General features: G+C 39.3%; 1 protein-coding gene across 1 annotated transcript in view; it reads left to right on the top strand.

Moving 5' to 3' along the window:
- ELP4 (elongator acetyltransferase complex subunit 4) overlaps nucleotides 1–18,747 on the top strand; it is a 245,967-nt gene extending 227,220 nt beyond the window's left edge. Inside the window, exon 10 of the mRNA XM_040258946.1 lies at nucleotides 15,690–18,747. Within this exon, the coding sequence (XP_040114880.1) occupies nucleotides 15,690–15,821 (132 nt within the window). The 3' untranslated portion in view covers nucleotides 15,822–18,747. The remainder of the gene's footprint in view (nucleotides 1–15,689) is intronic.
- The last annotated feature ends 2,356 nt before the right edge of the window (nucleotides 18,748–21,103 follow it).

Here is a 21,103-nt window from a genome sequence, read left to right on the forward strand (position 1 = left end):
ACAATATCTTGAGATTTATTTCAATTTTTTAAAAAGCTGTTATATTTTTTGTTCCCATCAATGCATTGGTATTAAGTATGAAAACCACATACAGAGCATAGTTTTATAAACTGTGATTGTTCATCTCCAGTGTGGTGCTTCATCTATTTTTAAAAGTTCTTAATTTAGAAAAAAAAAAAATGGTTAAAGAATCATCAATTTGTAGGTTAACAGAATAGACTTAAAATATAAATTAAACCCAATTCTTATTCATGTGAATAATTTTTCTAAAATTGCATTGTGTTTTCTGTAATACACCCAGAGAGATATTTTATCATCCATCTGAACTTCTTAAAAATCACCATGGAAGTATGGGAAAAATAAACATATTTTTCTGATATATTAATAGTAACTAAAACTCATCCTTATTGCAGTTCAGGTTATAGATATACTTGTGGCCTTATTTTTCATGTAGTTCCTTCGTATATATATAGTTTCAGAGTTTTAGAATAGAGTGTGAGTATTACTAAATCCCTTTAACTGACATAAGTTTGGGAATGTTTTTTAACTAGTTTAGAAGTAAGAAATATGTTCCCACTTTTATTTTTTCCATAGCTTTTCAGATAGTTTTTGCCTCATTATTTTTAAATATAATCAATTATTCTTTGTGTGAGGTATTAATATTTAATTACAAATTCAAGTCAATGTTGAAAGAAATTATAAGACATTTAAGATAGACTGTTAAAATATACAAGTCAGTTAATAGATTTAGGATATAAACACATAAATATTTAGTGTTACTTAAAAATAAATTTATAATGGTAACTCAAAGATGCTTGTTGTAATTTTTTCATATGCTTATAATATGTTTTGTAATTTACAGATATTTAATTGGGTAATGATTTGATGTGTTAACTTAAACTGATTTAGAGCAAATAATATCCCTTTAGGGCATAAGAAAGAATGAAAGACAGAAGAAAAAATACCACTCCTTGATAAATTTGTAAAGGAAAAACATTTTCATCATCATTTGTTAAACTGTGAAATTTGTCAGTATTGAACTTTAGGAACCATTTGATGATCTTTTTCCACATATCATGCTCTCATTTACTTTTAGTACCTTGCGAAATTTTTGTGCACTTCTATTAAGGGAATCAAACAGAAATGTACAAATATGTCTATTTCATTTCATTCACATCTTTAAAACTTAGAGAATTAACCCTGCGTTACAGTTATAAAATCACTTTGCTCCATTATTTCACTTTGGAGCATAATTTTACATATACCAAAAGAATGTTCCCAAAGTATACCTGCAGACCCTGGCTGAAGTGACCTCAAGCTTCAGAGTTTCTACTTGAACCAGAGTGACTCTTCCTGCTGCAGTGAAAACTTGAGGCAGGATTTAGCCAGTTTGATATATCAGGTTGTTGGTTCTTTTACATTTCAAGGACCTTTCAGACCTCCTTGTGAAAAGATTTAACTTCAATGGTAAAGTTAAGTGGTGGGGGAAAAACTCCTCCACATATAAAAGCAAATGAGTTTTTAAAGAATAGAAAACAATCTCCATGAAAATTAAACTTAGCTCTTGTTAACATTTCCATTAAAACATGCATTTTCATTAAACCCAAAAAAACAAACACCAAAAAAAATCCCTAGAAGTAGGCATAATCATTATCTATATACTCACAAATATTTTGCTCTTTTCTGATCATCTGTATTTTTTCTTGCTTTATTTTCTTCATGTCCTTTAACTTTTTCCCCTCATTATTCATGGAAAAGTTTTCTATCTAAGACTAAATTGATTCTTTACTTACTTCTTATCTGTGAAGTCACTTCAGCAGAGAGTTACTCTTTGGAGTTAGGTCCTCATCTCTAATCTGTATCCCTTAGCTAGAGCGCTCAGTCTGGTGCTGCCCCATCACTGCCCTAAGGCATGTAGAGAGAGGGTTCTTGCTTTGCCCAGCCTGCTCACTGAGCTCCCTTTGAAACTGGTCTGTGAAGGAAGGAGGTCTGTGAAAGGGAGAGATAGATGTACTGGGTGACTATTTGAAACCAGTGTCATTTGTAAATTCGCCATCAATTTTTAAGTGAGAATTGGGGTAGAGGTTTCCAGGGTTAACATGCTTTCAGAAATCAAAAGGAAAATGGAAGTTTTCATTTCATTACTGAGGGCTCTGGTACAAAAGGATTTTTTCTAAATTTTATCAAGATTTCAACAGTTAATCTAGGTACTTATATTAAAATATTCATAATATTGCCATGTTATATATATTTGTATGTATAAACATGCACACTCAAATACACATGCACACACGTACACAATAGCACTTTTAAAATAACACTACTTCATATCACCTGGCTTTTAATTTAAGTTTGGAGCAAGTGAAATATACACCACCTAGGAGAGCATACCTTTGACCATGAGGAGTACAGAAAATCACTACACTACAGAAAATCACTACACTACTGCCATTGATACTTCTCATTCATTATGAAAAATTTTTATACTGTCAGTATAGAGAAAGCCACATTTCATTTTGCCAACCAAAATCGTACTACCTAACTGCTTTTGTATAAAAGCTAACACAACTTGTCAAATATAGCCCTCGCTATACATTGAACTGGTAAAAGCAGTTAACAGTTTAGCGAAGATAAACCATAAAGTTAATTTTTGTATTATTTTCTTTTCATTCACATTCCTACCAGGTAGGCTTTGTCAAATACCTATAGCAAAAGAGAACTTGTTCATGCATGCAGAATAAAATAAAATAAGATTAAAAGCTCCAGGAAATCAGCCTGCTTCAAAAAACCATTAACGTGTACCTATCCCTCAAGCTTTACAAATGTGTTAATTGTCGTATTTCAGTCATGTAAATATGCTTCAGCATAAAGTAACCAAGATTTCCTGTTGTATAAGCACTGCTGTCTGGGGATGTGGGGGTAGGGAGGGATGAACAAGGACTAAATAACAGACTGTAATGAAACCTGCCTTTGGGCAGCACATGCCTCAGTTCTGAATGCCCAGAAATACTTCGCAGACGCTCCAGGCTGCCTAGCAATGGGGATTTCTAATTCTGGCTAGCTTGACAAAGTAAATACAACTATTGAACATAAGGCAGTTCCTAATAAAAAACAACAATTCCCCCTTGTAAACACCTACATTTGGCCCCATTAAAAATTCTTTCTTCATACCCAGAAACTCACAGACCCTTAAACGTGGGGTCTCAAAGTAACTAAAGAGCATTTGGGAGATTTAATGCTGTTGAGATGTTGTCCGTTGCCATTTCTACTGAGCCCTTCATACCCCATCTCAGGGCTTTGTGGAGCAATGTTCTTTCTGCATTTGCTGGAGGACATTATACAAGCAAGCACACTGGCCGTTATGCTCCCAGCATTCATTCATGGATGGCCAGAAGGAAATCCATATATGTTCATATATATGCTATACTTACCTCCAAAACTATATGGTTGAGGGAGTGTTCATCCAAAGCTACCAGTGTGGAGTTATTTAGTGGACTGAAATTAGTGTGATAACTTAAGCCATTATCTGAATTCAAAATTCTCTGATTCTTGCTTTTTCATATGTTAGAACTCATCTCTTCCATTAGCTATGTACCAGTCAGACCTCTGCCAGTCCCTAAGTGAAATAGTGTAGTAGTCTTAACAATCTTTTGGTTTTAGGGATCAAACTTGAGCTTACACACATGTGTATCTGCCAACCGTTTACTGAGTAGAAGGCTTCATTCAGATTACAGATTACAGAATTGAAACATTAGTTCTAGTAGACAAAAACAGACAGTTACCTTTTGCCACCTCCAGACTAGTTTCCATGTGTTTTAAAAAGAAAAGGGGAGATAAAAAGGAATTCTCCTAGTTAGTAGTTTGAATTTATTTCTGAAAGAAAGTGTGTTTTTTTTCAACCTCAACATTCAGATCTAAAAACTCTGTATGTTCCTAAAATATCTTACTATTCTTAAGCCATCTGAGGGGCAGTACCAATATATTGCTGCTAAAATGTTTCCTCACTTGTCTCGGGTAGAAAAGGGACCTCCAGGGCAAAGCAGGCCTGAAGACGTTCTGTCAAAACGACCGTCTGTCCACAGAAAGATCTCAGGCTTCTTCCACTTAACTGCCAGAGCGGCAGTAGGCCCTAGATCTCAAGAGTCTCTCAGCTTGGCCCTACTGAAACTTAATTCAAATTCCGCACACTCTGGAGCTTATATGCTCCTGCCTGCATTGTGTGCTCCAGAGCCCGTACAAGCTTTGGGTTAAGCAGAGCGGGAGACCAGTCAAAAGGTTGTCAGAGTGAGAAGCCCCGCTACAATTCAAGAAGAATGAATAGGAGAGAGTCCGTTTTGGGAAATATGAGGAGTCTCATTCAAGCTGTGATGCATAACCAGAGGATCCCAGTGACCGTGGGGAAATTAGCCACCCCATTCCCTTCTATCGATCTCAGAGAAGAGGCTCATGAGTTGGAGGGGTGGGGGGAGCAGTGTCTTTCACAGTTTCTACCATCCAAGTTTAGGTAACAATTCAAGTCACCTTATTCCAGCTATCACCTAAATGATATATGTATATATATTTCTTTTTTTCAGTACTGCTCATGTTAGAACATTAATGAGAATAAAATGTGCCAAAAAAAAAAAAAAAAAAAAAACAAGAAGAGGCCCAAAGATAAGAAAAAGATACTGCCTTTAGTTTGTGTAGAAAATAAAACCATTTTAAGGAAGGTTCTTCAGGAATAATCTAGTTTGTTCTCTGTCGTTATATGACATACAGGAGGAAAGTAACATGCCTTCCCATATTTTCAGTGTCTGACAATTCAGGAACATTGAGACTGAAACATGGCGGTATTCTTAGTACTGTGTGGCCCAAAAGATTCTGACTCACGTTTTAAGAGGATTCAGTGCAGCAAACCATCCCCACAAACAGCACCACTTCGAACACTTCACACAGGACCCAACCCCTCTACCTGGAATCCTCCTGCTGGGCACACGTGAGGCTGGGACCCACCGCTCCCCACAGGAGGACGGTGGGAGTAGGAGGATCCTGTGGGTCACCCAGTGACTAGAATGTCTTTTCTGAATCAGAAAAAAGGCTCTAGAACAGCCTGTGTACACCGCCTTTTTGGAAAACTCTGTCTTTAAAAGAATACACGTGTGTGCCACACCGTCCTCTGTTGTTGAAAATGTTCCCTTTGCCTGAAAGTTTCTTTTTCCATGTCCTGTGATGGTCCTTTCTGCAAATTTAGATCTTAGCTCAAATGTACCCTCCAGAAAGATTTTCTTAAAGTAGTGAGTAGGCCAAATTGTTCATTCAGGTTTTCCTGTTAAAATGTTATGGAAAAACCCAAACAAACATTTTGGCCAGCCCAAACAGTAGCCCCAGGCAGTATTGTATCACCATATTTCATTTCCTTAAAATACCTCTCCCTCTCTGAGTGAGCTTCTCCATTTGTTGTCTTTTCTGGATGTTAGCTGTCTCTCCTTGAGTCAGTAAGTGTCTGTGTATTGTCCCTTTCTGAAGTTGGTTTTTGAACAAAGAGATTTTGCCTGTCTTGTTCTCTGTTTTACCCTTAGTGCTTAGAAAAGGTCTGGTGCACAGAGTACTGGGTAAGAATGTGGACTTTGAAGCCAGAACACCTGAGTTCAAATCCCATTTGAATATCCTGAAGTTGAAACATCCCTTCTGCTGTTTGTGGACTTGGTCATGTGTTCCACAACTAGCTGAAAGGGAAGCTTGGAAGTGAAGCCTTTTTCAGGATGGCCGTATATTCACGGGTTCTTCTACTCAAGTAGAAAGGGAGGGTGGGCACTGGAGGTCAGTGTCATAGTCTCCAACCCTTTGGAACCCCAATATCCAGCACAGCCTCTTCCCACAAATTACCTGCTCTTCAGGAATGAGTGAGGAATCCTGCTGGTGAGGAACTGGAAAAATTCTCTGCCCTGGCAGCAGAGGAGTGTAGCTGGGTTTGCAGCCCTCCATCTGCTCTCTGGAAGGAACTCCTTTGTCCACTGTCCTCCATGTCCCTTAGGAAGTTACTCTTTGTCTGTTACCAGTGACAGCTACATGAAGTCTTTGTGTTCATTTATTTATTCATAGCTGTGCCAGGTCTTAGTTGCGGCATGCGGGAATCTTCCATCTTCGTTATGGCATGCCAGTTCCTTTAGTTGGTGGCATGAGGGGTCTTTGAATTGTGGCATGCAAACTCTTAGTTGTGGCATGTGGAATCTAGTTCCCTTCTGCATTGGCAACGCAGAGTCTTAGCCACTGGACCACCAGGCAAGCCCCTGGAGGCTGCAGTTTTTCCATCCTCCTTACAGGTAGATCAGTGTGTTCCTCGGTAGCTCAGCTGGTAAAGAATCCACCTGCAATGCAGGAGACCCCAGTTCAATTCCTGGATTGGGAAGCTCCCCTAGGGAAGGTATAGGCTACCCATTTCAATATTCTTGGACTTCCATTGTGGCTCAGCTGGTAAAGAATTCGCCTGCAATGCAGGAGACCTTGGTCCAATCCCTGGGTTGGGAAGATCCCCTGAAGAAGGGAACAGCTACCCACTCCAGTATTGTGGCCTAGAGAATTTCATGGACTATATAGTCCATGGGGTCACAAAGAGCTGGACATGACTGAGCAACTTTCACTATAAATAAATCAAATTCCAGGACCTAAGATTCTATAGGCATTGAAAAATCATAGCCTCTTGACCAGGCTTGTCGTTTCTTTGACTAAACAACCCCCTCCAGATTTTATGAGGTTGCCAGTTGATTTGCTTCTCTTCACTTCCACATGCAATAATCAGAGCCAAAAAGTTGTCCAGACATATTGATATTTCTAGCATTCAACTGCAGGAAACAGATCCCATCTAATTATTTTATGCAGTTGGAAAGTTGATAGCATAAAATTGGGAGGCAGTGAAATAACTGGAAGGGCTGAGGGATAATGCCACCAAACTGGCCTCCAAGGAGGCTGCTGCCTCTTCCAGTCAGTTAGGTGAGGAATTGGGAGGCAGCAACTATAGCTACTTCCTCAAAGTGCCCAGTTCCGTGGCTGCAATCCTGCAGCTAGAAACTTCCAATGGCTACTGCTGCCAGTGCCTCTTGGCCCCCAGGAAGCAAGTCACTGGCCACTGAAATTGAGTGAGCTTCCCCTCCCACAACTGACTCTGCTCCTGTGATGCCTGTGAAGCTGTCGACTAGTCACTAGAATGCAAAAAAAAAAAAAAAAAACAGCACCACTGTCCCTGCAACAGTGTTTGCCAGTTGCCGCAGTAAAAGTAGCAGGAAGATAAGTACCTGCTTCTTTTCCACCTTCTGAATCTACTGCAGCTGTGGATAAGCCTAATTCACACCTTTCCAGCCTCTTACCTGCAGCCAGACACACCACAGGGCAGTTGAAATGGGCACTGTCCACCACAACTCTCATCTTGTAAGACCTGAGTCTTATTTTCTGGCCTCTCTGTTCTGCCTATACCCCTCCCTTTCATCCTACTTGTAACTAGCTTGAAGCAATCTGAAATAATCGACTTGAGAAAGAAGGCAGCACCCTTAATCTGACTGTTGTCTCTGGCTCCCATTTTCTGGCCAGCCTCTTAATGAGGTATTTCACCACGGCTCAGAGGCACAGACATCTGTGAAGGTTGCCTGCTTTGGTGTGCAATTGCAGAAGTAGCTGGGCTTTCTCAAGCCTCTGATGCCCCAAATTACAAGCTTTTGGTTAGTTTAGGCTGTGAGCTTCAGGCAGGTACCTCCTTTAATAGAACTGTCATCCCTCTACCTCTTGTAGCGCATTCTATGGCTCCAGCCTGAGTTCATTTCTCTTTCGTAAATAACTTTGCTGAAAGTGGCAAGAAGCCACTAATACGCCAATATTCTGAATTTCTCCAACATTTCAACTAGAGCCACTGACGAGGAGATATGAGGTTTGCCTTCCAAGTTGTCACAAGCCTAATGAGAGTCATCAGCTTTCCAACCTGTGATACTGACCTCACTGCCCACCTTCTAACCACTAAACCAACCTAGATTTTTGAGGCTAGAACTCAATCCATTTTTCAGGTACCAAATTCTCTACAAACAGGATATAGGTTAGGCTGTTATTAAAGAAATTCAAAAAAGCAGTGGCTTAAATAATATGGAACACATATCATATAAAAGCCCAATTTGGTGACCCAAGGCTCTTTTGGTGGTCAGGTGGCATCAGGAGACCCTAAGCTATTTCTTTGGTTTTGCTCCGCCCTCTTCAGCCCATAGCTTCCATTTGATGGTCCAAGATGGCTGCCTCAGCGCCTGCCCTCAAGTCCACATCTCAGTGAGTGGGAAGAAGGGAAGTTTAGCTTGTCCCCAACATTGTGGAGCTTAGAGCAAGAATGCAAATAAAGGACCACATAATTACATGTCTCAATATTTAAAAGTTATCAAGCCAACAAATCATTAAATATATTTTATCTTCCTTTCTTCACAAGTATACCTTCCTGGGAAGATGGAGACATAGGAGGAATTGGCCTACAGCTTACCTCCTTTCTCTCCCCACCCCTGCCTCCTTCCCACACAGAGCAGGCAATGTGATGTGCTTGGGGACACCCAGCCTGCACATTCAAAGTCTGTCCACACTCCCCACACACAGCCATCCCTAGGTTCCTCCTGGGGCCCCAGGGTGTGCACACAGATAACGAATTTCACCCACAAGGAACAGAGCTGGGAAAGAGATCTGTGCAGGTTTTGTGGCCATTTGCACAGGGAGTTCTGAGGCCCTGAGTACCCAGAGTGTGTCCTCCAAAGAAGGGTACATGCTCTAGATGGGCATAACCCCTTCACCCTGGTTAACTCCTCACCCCACAGGGGGAGGAGCATCAGTGCCCAGTGAGGGAGGGACCCTCTTGCTGGGGTTGAATAGTGATGCCAAGGGAAAGGGAAGTGAATGGCACTTCCCCCTCTCTAAGGATCTGACCTTGAACTTAACCATGGCACTTCTGCTCAAGATGAAGTCACCAGAGCCTAATCACTCAGCCTCATCTATTGGCCGGGGAAGCTGGGAAATGTGGCCTTTATTCTGGGAGGCCATGTGGCCCACTCAGAGATTTTTTTTACTCTGCAAAGGAAGAAAATAGACATTGGAAGTAAGCTAACAATCTCTGCCACAGACACATGCCTTTTCACAAATCACACTTTTGTTTAGACAAGTGAGTTCTTCACAATCTGCTTTCAGAGAGGTGAGCTTGGAGGCAAGACAATACTGTCAGTTATAATTGACGGTCAAAATAATTGCACACCTGAGCATTTTTCAATGGGCAGCCAATATGCAATGTTCCAACTATGAAATTTTGTCTAATTTTCAGATCAATCAGGAAGAACCAACTGAATTTTTTTCAGTTCAGGATACAGTATGGTTATGAGATTCAATAGAACAGTTTTAATCTGCAACCCTGAGAATGAATTGGATCTTGAACAGAAGTGAAAGCTAAAACCTTGACCAGGTTTTGGCAGAATTTTTTCCAGACATATTCCGCCACTATCAAATGTACACTTATCCCAAAAGAGCACTGCCCCATTCATGTATAAGAGTAACACAGAATTCACCAAAATTAGGCAGATATATCTTCCACATTTTAAAATTTTAACCAGATGTAGAGTAATTACAATATAACATTGTATTGTAATGATCATCAAATAATATAAATGTAAGAATATGAAATAGAATAATTATGTAATAGCATATAAGATTAATTTTTTTGCCAGTTGAAATAACACTCTGAAATCTTGTGAAGAAATAATGGTGATGGCACTTCCCTGGTGGTCCAGTGGTAAAAGCCCACACTCCCCATGCAGGGGGCCTGGATTCAATCCTTGACCAGGGTACTAGATCCCGCATGTCACAACTAAGACCCAGTGCAGCCAAATAAATACACAAAAATGATTTTTAAGTGGAAGTTTCCCTTTATAATAGTGATAAATGGACCCCAAATTGCCTCCTTTAATACAAAGTCGTGCATTTTTTCACTGGCCCAGAAGCCAGGCACTCGGTGTGCCCCATTTCACTATTGTATTACTGGGTGTGAGGGAAATTGTTTAGACTTTTTAAACTTTTACTTATTTGTGGCTGAGCTGAATCTTCGTTGCTACATGCGGGCTTTCTCTAGTTGTGGTGAGTGGGGCTGCTCTCTAGTCATGATGCGCAGGGTCTCACTGCAGCAGCTCCTCTTGCTGCGGAGCACAGACTTCAGGATGCACGGGATTCAGTAGTCGCGGTGCATGGGCTTAATTGCCCATGGCATGTGGGATCTTCTCGGACCAGGGATTGAGCCTGTGTCCCCTCCATTAGCAGGTAGATTCTTAACCTGTGAACCACCAGGGAAGTCCTATTTAGACTTTTTAAATCTTACCAGAAGCAAAGACTATTACTGGAGTTTCCTTTTATATTTCTTGACAGCACCACAGTAAAGGGCATTGTATAATAAATGCTCAGACTTAGTGACCAGACCTGCTGTCCAAGTCCAATCAATGTTCTATTGCTGTTGCTTATAAATATACGTTTTTCATTAAACTGGTAGATTCATTTCCGTGCCTTAATAAGCTCACTTATTTTTATCTTTTTTCATACTGTTTCATGGGGTTCTCTTGTCCCATATGTATTTTTATTTTATTTTTTTTAATAAGTCACCTCAAATGGCTTTTTTGGGACAAGAAAAGGTATAAATAAATAAATTAGCACAGTACTTAATAATTTATAAAACACTTCATATCTCATCTGATCCTGGTCACAGTCTTATGAGGGGAGAATCATTCACTTGTGACAGATAAGGATACTAAAGCTAGACAAGTAAAGTGACTTCAGTTCAGTTCATTCAGTCGTGTCTACTCTTTGCGACCCCATAGACTGCAGCACGCCACACTTCCCTGTCCTTCACTATCTCCTAGAGTTTGCTCAAGCTCATGTCTATCGAGCCAGTGATTCCATCCAACCATCTCATCCTCTGTCACCCCCTTCTCCTCCTGCCCTCCATCTTTCCCCCAAACTGCATCAGGGTCTTTTCCAGTTAGTCCGTTCTTCACATCAGGTGGCCAAAGTATTGGAGCTTCAGTTTCAGCATCAGTCCTTCCAATGAATATTCAGGACTGATTTCCTTTATGATTGTCTGGTTTGATCTCCTTACAGTCTAAGGGACTCTCAAGAGTCTTCTCCAGCACCACAGTTCAAAAGCATCAATTCTGCGGCACTCTTATCTGAGTGAAGTGACCCGGATGTGACTTCTCTGAGGTCATACTGATAGGGAGTAGAGTATCAAACTGTCACTGGCTGCCCCTGTGAAAAAACCAATGTAGAACCTATATGTTCAAAGGTGTTCATAAGTTTTCATTTAAATTGATTATGTTTTAAAGAAAAAAAATCTATTAGGAAGTATTTTGAAATATTAACCCCTATTTCTGTGATTGTGAGTAATGGGAAGTGTGATTTTCAGGAAATGTCATAAATTTTAAAGGATACAAACAAATCTATTCATTTGCTAAAGATTAAAATGTACTTACTACATTAGTTGTTTTCAGAAAACATACGCTGCCCAGTGGTTTGGTCTTGGAAAAATATGAAAAATAAAGTTGATTAAGCTTATTTTAATGGGTATTTACCTGCAATTTGTCTCAAATCCAAGTGGTAATCTAGATTCATTATCTTGCCCCGTCTGTCTGGGAACTGTGAGTGCTAAGCACAGGTCTGGCAGGCTGGGAGAAAAGGAATTAGGAAGAGAACTGTGGAGCCAGGAAGCTCAATCCTATATGTGATCAGTAGAGTTGCTGATTCAGGAAGGAACAAAATATAGTCAGTGGCTCAGCCCAACAGAGGGACAGAGAGGTTGGCAGAGAGGGAAGAATTCCAGTCCAGTTCAGCTTGGTCCCCCTTGAAGCCACAGAGCAAAGCATTTCTGCCACGGTTTCTTTGTTAGGACCCAGGGCTTCCTATGGGCCTAAGGGTGCCTTTTGGCAGGAATTCCCCTAATCTGCCAGAGCATTTTGTCAGGCTCACTGTTTCCCACCTTGTAGCACTGAGCACCGAAGAATTAATGCTTTCGAACTGTGGTATTGGAGAAGACTGTTGAGAATCCCTTGGACAGCAAGGAGATCAAACCAGTCAATCCTAAAGGAAGTCAACCCTGAATATTCATTGGAAGAACTGATGCTGAAGCTGAAGCTGCAATACTTTGGCCACCTGATTCGAAGAGCTGACTCATTGGAAAAGTCCCTGATGCTGGGAAAGATTGAGGGCGGGAGGAGACAGGGACGACAGAGGATGAGATAGTTGGATGGCATCATTGACTTAATGGACATGAGTTTGAGCAAACTCCAGGAGACAGTGAAGGACAGGAAAGCCTGCCATGCTGCAGTCCATGGGGTTGCAACGAGCCAGACACAACTGAGCGACTGAACAACAAACCAATGGGATGAATTGCTATAAAGCACCCCAGGCCTCTGCAGAACCTTGGGAGCTGTCACACCTTCCCCAGGTCCCTTTGCCTACACAGAAATCATCATTCTAGGCCAGGCATTCATGGAAAAAAGAGGCAGGCAGCCAGATAAGCATCTCCTGCCTCAGCAGCAGAATGCCTTCCTCCCAGAATCTGGGAAAAGAAAATCAGGTGACAGAATTTTAGCTCAAGATCAACGGTATGTTTGTGCACCTGGCCTCAGAACCCCAGGTAAAAAATAAGAAAGATGAATACCTTGGTTTGGTTTATAAGATTAAATCTGTACTGGATTATTTGTAGAGGCCTGATTTTTTCCATTACTCAGTGAAACTTCAAGGTCTAGAAGTTTATATCCCCCCACAGCCTTGCAGCTTTAGTCCAAAGGAGGTCACTGTGCTGTACAGAGTGTCTTACAGCATGTTCTTCCAGAAGACAGATCTAGGGTACAGCACCATCTGAACAGTTACATGTCAAGTGTGCAAATGCTTTGGAAGCCTCAAAGGGAAAGTGCTTGACACACCTGGCAAGCCTGGAACCCACCTCTTCTTCTTCCTCGCTGCTTCACATCGCACTGACATGGTGCACAGGGGGAGGCTTAGAAGGGAGGAAACAAAACCCACTGCCTGAGAATTTAGGCTGCCTAGTATGCTTATTCAAGTAATGGTCAACAAAAGCCAGCAAAATCGCACAGATTCCCGTATTTCCAAGAACCATCCTTGGGCTTTTTTCAGAGGACACAAATGCACAGCTAGCTTTTACAGTGTAGCATTTGGTTAGGAGCATGTAACCACATCACCCCAAATTTCTGTGCTCAGAAGTTACACATGAATGGTATTTGACTTTTCTTCAAAGCCATTCAACCTGAAAGATTTCCAAGCATGTCACACGTCACATTTAGCTACTTTTGCTATGAAGGGCTTTCAGCCAACTGGCTCACGCTCATTTGCCTAGAGAAGCAAAGAAAGAGAAATTTTTAGCAAATAGGTAAGCTCCTGAAATAAATTATATTTATGCTGGTTCTGAATAAGGTACACTAGTTTCCCCATTTGGATTGCCAGAGCAGTAGAACCTACCAAAATGCCTCTTAAAAATGTACTGATTCTACCCTTAAGCAAATCACCATTTCTACATGCCAGAATCCAATTCATTATTTAACACCTAGCCCATCTCCGTGAAACTTTCTCTGTTCCCATCCCCCACCACAATTTCTGCTTTTGTTTCTACAATTTTGTGGATGTAACTTGGACTGCTCACTGTGAGGGTTACTTGTGTGTTTGTCTCATGCCTGTTATTGGAATATAAGGCAACAAGGAGTTTGGATACCCTGTTCACATATCTTTTCAGAATGCCTTGCTTTGAGTAGATTCTAAATATTTTTGACTCCAGTTGATTTCCTAAACAGCCTATTTAGATGAGGTCAGATGACCTCATCTCTGTGGGGTCCCAACCAAAAGTACACACACACATACATACACATACACACACACACACATACACACACTTTTTAATGGTGACTTTTCTTTAAGTTTCAGAGAGCTTTTAGGTCATGCATGTTCCCTAGTCATTTTTCCTCTGCTCATTAGCAATAACTACAAGACCTTAAAGAAACATTTCAGTTCAGACCTATAATTAAATATCTCTTTCCTTGTTGCTTCCACTCATGAACATTGACCTCAGACTTTAGAATCATATGTGTCTTTTAGATTCCTGAGCCTTTCACACTTTCATTTCTACCTGAAGTCCTTTCTAAAACTAGGGTATGAAGAAATGAAAGAATTATTTAAAACAAAGAAACAGATATGTCTTTCTTTGAATTCTTTTTTTATTATTTAAGAAATAGACATTTAATGACTTAATAAGTGACAGGCTGAGTGCTAAGGATACAGATGAATAACACTGTATTTATATTACTGTAGGGATATTATATTTTTCTGGATCTCCCTGACATCTTTGTTGATCATATATCTATATAATAGTCTTTCATCCTAGATATATATGAATCAGCAAACTGAAATCAAGGAAGAATATTTTCATAAATTATTTTTAATGTTTTAAAATGTTTTGATCCTTGCACACAGCTTGTGTTTACATGACAATAAACAAGCCTTTTATCAGGAAAGAAACTAGCCAGAACATATGCTAGTGTATCACAATATTTTGACCCAAAAAAAGTGTTTTTTTCCCTTCTCTTCTTGATTTTTTTCATATCCAAGGGTGTTTTCAAATGAAGGGTTTCAGATGGGTTGTCTCCAGGTCAGTTCACCTCGTCAAGGCTTTGCTTAGTCATCAGGGGATGACCCCATCCTGCCCTGCTTACCTTTAGGTTCCCACAACCACTCTGCCTCACACAACAAACATGTTCCTTTGAGTTTGGATTTTTATGAAACAAATCATGTGGTCTGGGAGCAATGATAATTAAAGGAACTTGATAGAGATCCTTTTGAAAAACCAAAAAGTTTATTATGAAATGTGAGTATTTCTCCCTAATTACAATAACTGTTCTGTAATTATGATTAATTACTGGGTCTCCTTAAATCAACCTGTATCTGCAGACAGATAGGAAGGGGAGATGTTCAAAGCTACACTATGCTTTTGAAAACATGACCCAACATCATGCATAGAAACAGACTTACCAAGACCTACAGTAGATGTTTTGCTGACCTGTCTGAGCATATGAAAAATATTGACTCTTTAATTGGTATCATTTTTTTCCTTATGTCAATATGACATATGTCTATGAAAATGGTTAAGTTCCTTAAAGAAGGTATAGCCTTGAAATAAAAAATCATCAGGTCAACTTAATAGACAAAGGAAAACAGGCATTTGCAGGAATCCATAATTGCTGAAAAACTACATTCAATTGAAAATACCATCTTGGAGCTCTAAGGGGAAAAAAATAGCTAAAAAACAACCCTGCCATTATTATGTGATATTTTTCTATTATGTTTTTATTTGTGCACTTACCGTGTTTTCATTTCTACCTAAATAAGAAAAATCTTAATACATTTAGGTCTGGACTCTGGAAATATGCCACTAAGATTCCTGGTCCAGTTTCTGTAATGGCTACGATTTGTAAAATCTAGTAGGAATAGGATGTCATTATATTGGGCTTTAATCTGAAGAATTGTTTTAGCAGGAATTTTATATGCAAGACTAAATGCTGGTCAACAGAGCATAATATTGTATTCTGAAGAGTGCTGGCAAAAGCAAAATTAATTTTTTTTCCTTCTTTCTTTCCTTCCCCTGAAATCTGCCATAGCGACTACATTTGCCTCCAGACTTGTCAGACACTGTGAGCCGCTCAAGCAAACAGGATCTGGCAGAATCCGCCAAGCTGCTGGGCCCAGGCTGTGGCATGACGGCCGGAGGCAAGAAGCACCTGGACTTCTAGTGACTCCTCCTTAGTCATTGCCTGCAGAATTCTGTGACACCCTAATTATGATTGCTAATAGCTTATGTAAATATTTTTCTTAACGATGTGACCCTCCAATCCTTGAAAAATACAGTTAGGATTGCAAAATGAGGCCACCATTCTTCATTATTATAACCAACTTTTTATACAGAAATAGTACAGCAGAAATACTTTCACTTTAAAATTTTGTTTTATGCCATATCTAGTAAAGAATTTTATTTTTAAATAAAAGCAAATAAAATATGCGAAATTCAGGATGCCTTACAGTGGTCATTAAGTGTATGTGTATATAAGGCACTTGGTTCACAGCAAAGTGCATGTTACAGCAGGTAGCATATAAAACATTATGAAATTCAAAACTGTGAAAAACATATTTTTCTCATTTCTGAAAAAGACACCTCTCATCAAAAATGTTTTTATGAGATAAAAACTTTGCTACTATATGAAGACTAAAATAAAATTAACTTGCATTTACGTATCCTATTATGAAATTGATGAAGATAATATTTTGGGATGAAGAATCCATTAAAAATAGTCTACCACAGTATTTAATAAAGAACTTGAGTAATAGAAAACTTAGACAAAGAAAGAGATGGTCTCTGTTTAAACAGAGTCCACACTATGAAATTATGTCAGTAGACATAATTCAGGATTGAAATTCGAACTGACAGCTACATGAATGCTAGGATACTGGGGAAAAACATGTATGGAAGCTTGGCGAGAGATTTTTACAAAACATAGGTCTGAGACAGTATAAAACTGAAGGTAACTCAAATTTCTATTGCATCAGGTAAAACCCTTTGTTAATTATGAACATTGGTAGATGTGTACGTTTATAACCATATAAACCTGTCTTTGGGGATATATAATATATTGAACTAGTTCTCATAGGAAACACCAGTTTTTTGAATCATAGTTCCATGTTCTCAAAGCTTTTGACAAATAGACAAAAAGTAAAAGTTTAAAAGTAACTTGCATATTTAAGTAATATGCAAGTAAACCACTGTAGCATAAACACATCCTGTGTAAGATTCTCAGTTTTTAGAAAGCTGTTTAATATCTGTTAGGAGAAACTGAATTTTCTAAATACATTTCCAAATATATTAGACTATCTTGAAGCAGTTATATCTAGTACTTTTAAGCAGTTTGCTTTTAATATTCCACAAATTATACTTTATTTGTTCTTGACAACATTGCAGAAAACAAAGACTAGGTTTTTAAAACTGTCTAACCAATATGATGAATGTCAGTCACTTAAAAAAAACCCACTGTAGCATAAACACATACTGTATACAGCTTTTATTCAGAATTAGAATAATTGAATCAATGACAGTGATTTGCTAGGATGTCAAATCTCTCCATCATATCCTGTCACTACCAGTTTATTTTTTGTGATCGAAATCAAAAAGACAACTATTTTGTCACCCGCTATCTCATTAGTACTGAAAATCAGGTTTCTTCTATTTTTTTAGGATGTCTGGTTTATTTTTTTCACTTCTTTTAATTCGAAAGACACAAATTCTTCCCCATTTTCTTTTCAAAATAAAGTTTAAGAATTGATCTGTCAGTTTAAATTAAAGGGCTTTTATATTAAGGAACGGTGCTTTTAAAATTTAAAGCAACTTCAAAAAAATCAGTTTAGTCCATAGATGATAAATAATATGCAGATTCTCCACAAAAGCTTTACTATGTCCTTTGAAAGCATTATGAACAATATGAATAAAGTGAATATTTTAGTAGGGTTATTATTTTAATAAGTCTAACCTTTTCCTTACCATGTTGTGATTCATTTTATACAGACACACAACAGGACAATTACATAGCATTTGACTCCAAAAAGGAAATATGAGGTCATCAAATATGAAAATTGCTTGTCAAAAATACTTAGCAGGTCATTGATTTACTACCTTAGCTAACACAACTATAAAATTAACGGCCAATTACTAGTTAATATATGCCTTGCAAATAGATAAATACTATAAAAATTGAATGTGCATGTTTGAACCCTTGTTTTAAATAAAAAAGAAACTTTTAAAACTCAGTAAAAGTGCATTCTGAACAATAATAGTACCTGGGCTTTCCAAAAATCAGATCCAAGTGCTTTGGTGTTCTGATTCACTAGGCAGGCTTTGTTAAAATAAGCTTCTGGAGAGGGATGTATATTTTCATTTTCCTCTGATAAAAATCCACTCTAAACATGTGTTTTCTTTCTTTCTGGAAACTTGTCAGTTATCCATATGCTAATAACTTACTACATTAAAATACTGGTCTTCAATAATGCTACTGTAGGTACACAAATGATTTTGATATATTATGAAATGTACACTATTAACAGATTCTATTTTTCAATTATCAGGTTGTCTCAAAGATATTTAAGTTAACAATGTCAAACAGTATTTGAAATGTCCTCATATCTTCTAAGTGTTTCTAAAACTTCTAAACCCTCTATGGTATTCATTTCTTACGCTAGATTTGCCTTTCTTTAACATGAGGTAAATATTTTGACTGCTAGAGTCTGCTCAGGTGCTGGGGTTCTAAGACCTCTTCAATTTCTTTTTAGTAGCCACCAAATTTCCACTTTTCCATTTATTCTTTATCTCCACCTCCAGGATCTGCACATACTAACACTAGACAAAATAAAACTACTTCAAAAGGAAGCAACACTCTGCAATCAATTCCCTGTCTATCTTTTAAAGAACCAAACACACACATGCGCATACAAAGCAAAAGTTGAGAGCCCTGTTCATTTGTTTAAGCCCCTTATGAACGTCATTTCTAAAGCATCATGTTAATACTTTCCAAAGATAGTCACCATCAACACCACCAAATTTAAGCAATACTAACCCTAAATACTTACACTTTGAACTTTAAAACTGAGCAGTGAAGTCATTCAGAACCAAGGCCATAAAAAAAAGGGGGTGCTTTAATAAGAAACAGTTGAGGTTTATTCTTGAAGGACAGAAAAAGGAAAAATTTGTGTTTGGCCTTGGTGAGCCAAACATTATACAAAGAGGAAAACCCTTTTTAAAAAAAATCTTGTTTACATTAAGGCCCAGAGCAAAAAGAAATAAGCAAAATATGGACACCATCCTAAAATGACAAAAATTCACAAAACAAAGCTGAATCTTGGAATAATACTGTATGAATGACTCTTAGGAAACCTAGTAGTGATTTTTCTTTAAAAGGAAGAAGAAATGATTATGTGAGCCATACCAAAAGCCAGTTTCCATTTAAGAGGAGGCACAGCTTTGGGGTGGGGAAGGAGGGATATTCTGAGAATTCATTACGATAAAAAGCATTTGTTTACTCAGAGTAATTTGAATGTTCTTACTCAAATATTCAGCTCAAATTCTGTTTACCTGGTCTCCCTAAGTCAGTCAAGTCTGGAGAAAAATCTTGTGATTCTACCAAGGACATCACAAATAGATGGCCACCATCCTGGAGGATGGCCTCAAGGCATCCCTGAAGAGTTCCCATTCATAAATATATAAATATACCTATCAATAAATAAATAAAAGGTATTCCAAGAATGAGTAAAAGGCCACCTCTGGGCACAGCTTCCACACTGTGCTTGCCATGCGGTCCCCAGGGGTGTGCCTGGAACTCCATTCAAAAGGACAGCTCATCTCCCTAGGGTGAGGGCAGAAGGCAAGGCAGCCGACCCATCCTGCTGGACCAGAGGGCATCTACAGCTGAGCGGCTGCATCAGACTAAACCAGGCTGCGGAGCCACTGTGCCCTGGCAAGCTTGACCCTCTGAGGAGCGTATACGTGCCTAAGTGCACACAGGCAGCTCCCCTGCTCCACAACACTCCCCTTCTCCTGTCTCCACCTCCTGCACCCAAATGGCACAGCCAGTTCTCCAAAGTCTCTGCTTCCTGCACAGCAGAGCTGTGGGCCAGGACCAGCAGCCTGACCCTGGCCCAAATCATAGTCAGTTGGAAACCATCCCTTCTTGCAGTGAGGAGCTGAGGCAGCCAGCAGCCACCACACGCACTCACACACAGCCCTCCTCCGACATTTCCCCCAGCACATGTTCCTCCGGGAATGCAGGTGGCAAAATGTCAAGAGGGGGAAATATCTGCACAGGTGTACCAACAGTGCATATGTGTACGTGCTCCTCTGCAGAAGTGTACACACATGCAACACAGACGGGATCAAACTGCATACACACGTATAAAAACGGCAGTCAGCATATCTCTGTGCAGCAAGTCTGGTGGAATAAAATTATTAATATAAAGCATGCCAGAGAGATCAATCACAATTATCTGTTCACAAGTATATTCTTTAACTAGATGTTGAACTAGAAGATTTTTTTTTTTAAGCCTCCAATTAATTTCTCTATTTCTGATTGTTTGCCTTCAGGGGTTAAAAACAAAACCAAAAAAGAGCAGAGTACAATTCAGTGGACGTGTGTCTTTGTCCCCAGAGGGTTTTGCCTGTGCAGGCATTTAATCTAGACTGCCAGACCCCCAGCCTTTGACTGAAGCGTGCAGAAGAAAACTTATCCATATTGACTTATATGTTACACAGAACAGACAGAAATAAAAGTCTCAGACAGGCCTCTTTCACCCAACAAAGGCTCATTTTTTTCCATCCTTTGCTTAGGCTCAAGCACTCCTGCCCTGCGTGCCGCCACTTTAAACATGATCAGATCTGTGCTTCATTGCAAATAACAACTGACCAACAATGGGCCCTGCTTCATAGATTTGGGAATGTTTGGCTTAAGCTGCCAATGACTGAAGGCCTTTAACTCCCACCGGCCAGTCACAGTCCGCTTTGTTGTTGTCTGTTGATGTGTCTGTGCTCATTATTCCTTGACATGCAACACCCCCCCTCCACCCTCCAACCATCCACAACCACACAGAAAGCGAGATTCAAATGGAACAGCTGTAGTGGTTCAATGGGAAATGATGCCTCTTGTGCAAAGGGGAGGGAGACAGAAAAGGGAGAGGGCCTGTTTGAGAAAGGCAGCGGCTTTCAGGGAATCTTGTATAAGAAATCTACTTTTGAATATACTTCAGTGAAATCACTGTTGAAACAGGCTGACAATGGAAATCTGCCCAGATTGAAAATGCCAGCCCTAATTCAAAAGACAATTCCTAACTAATAGCTTGTTGCATTTTTAAATTATTTCTAGACTTTGAGCTTTTGAATTGAACAGATAACTGGGAAATGCTACCATTTTGTATATGTACTGTGGGTATAAATGGGCACAGATCTACACACAGCTTCCAGTGGAGTTTTTCTTTCTAACACATT

This window comes from Oryx dammah, unplaced genomic scaffold, assembly GCF_014754425.2.
Source record: "Oryx dammah isolate SB20612 unplaced genomic scaffold, SCBI_Odam_1.1 HiC_scaffold_17, whole genome shotgun sequence".
In the NCBI taxonomy this organism is placed as follows: domain Eukaryota; kingdom Metazoa; phylum Chordata; class Mammalia; order Artiodactyla; family Bovidae; genus Oryx; species Oryx dammah.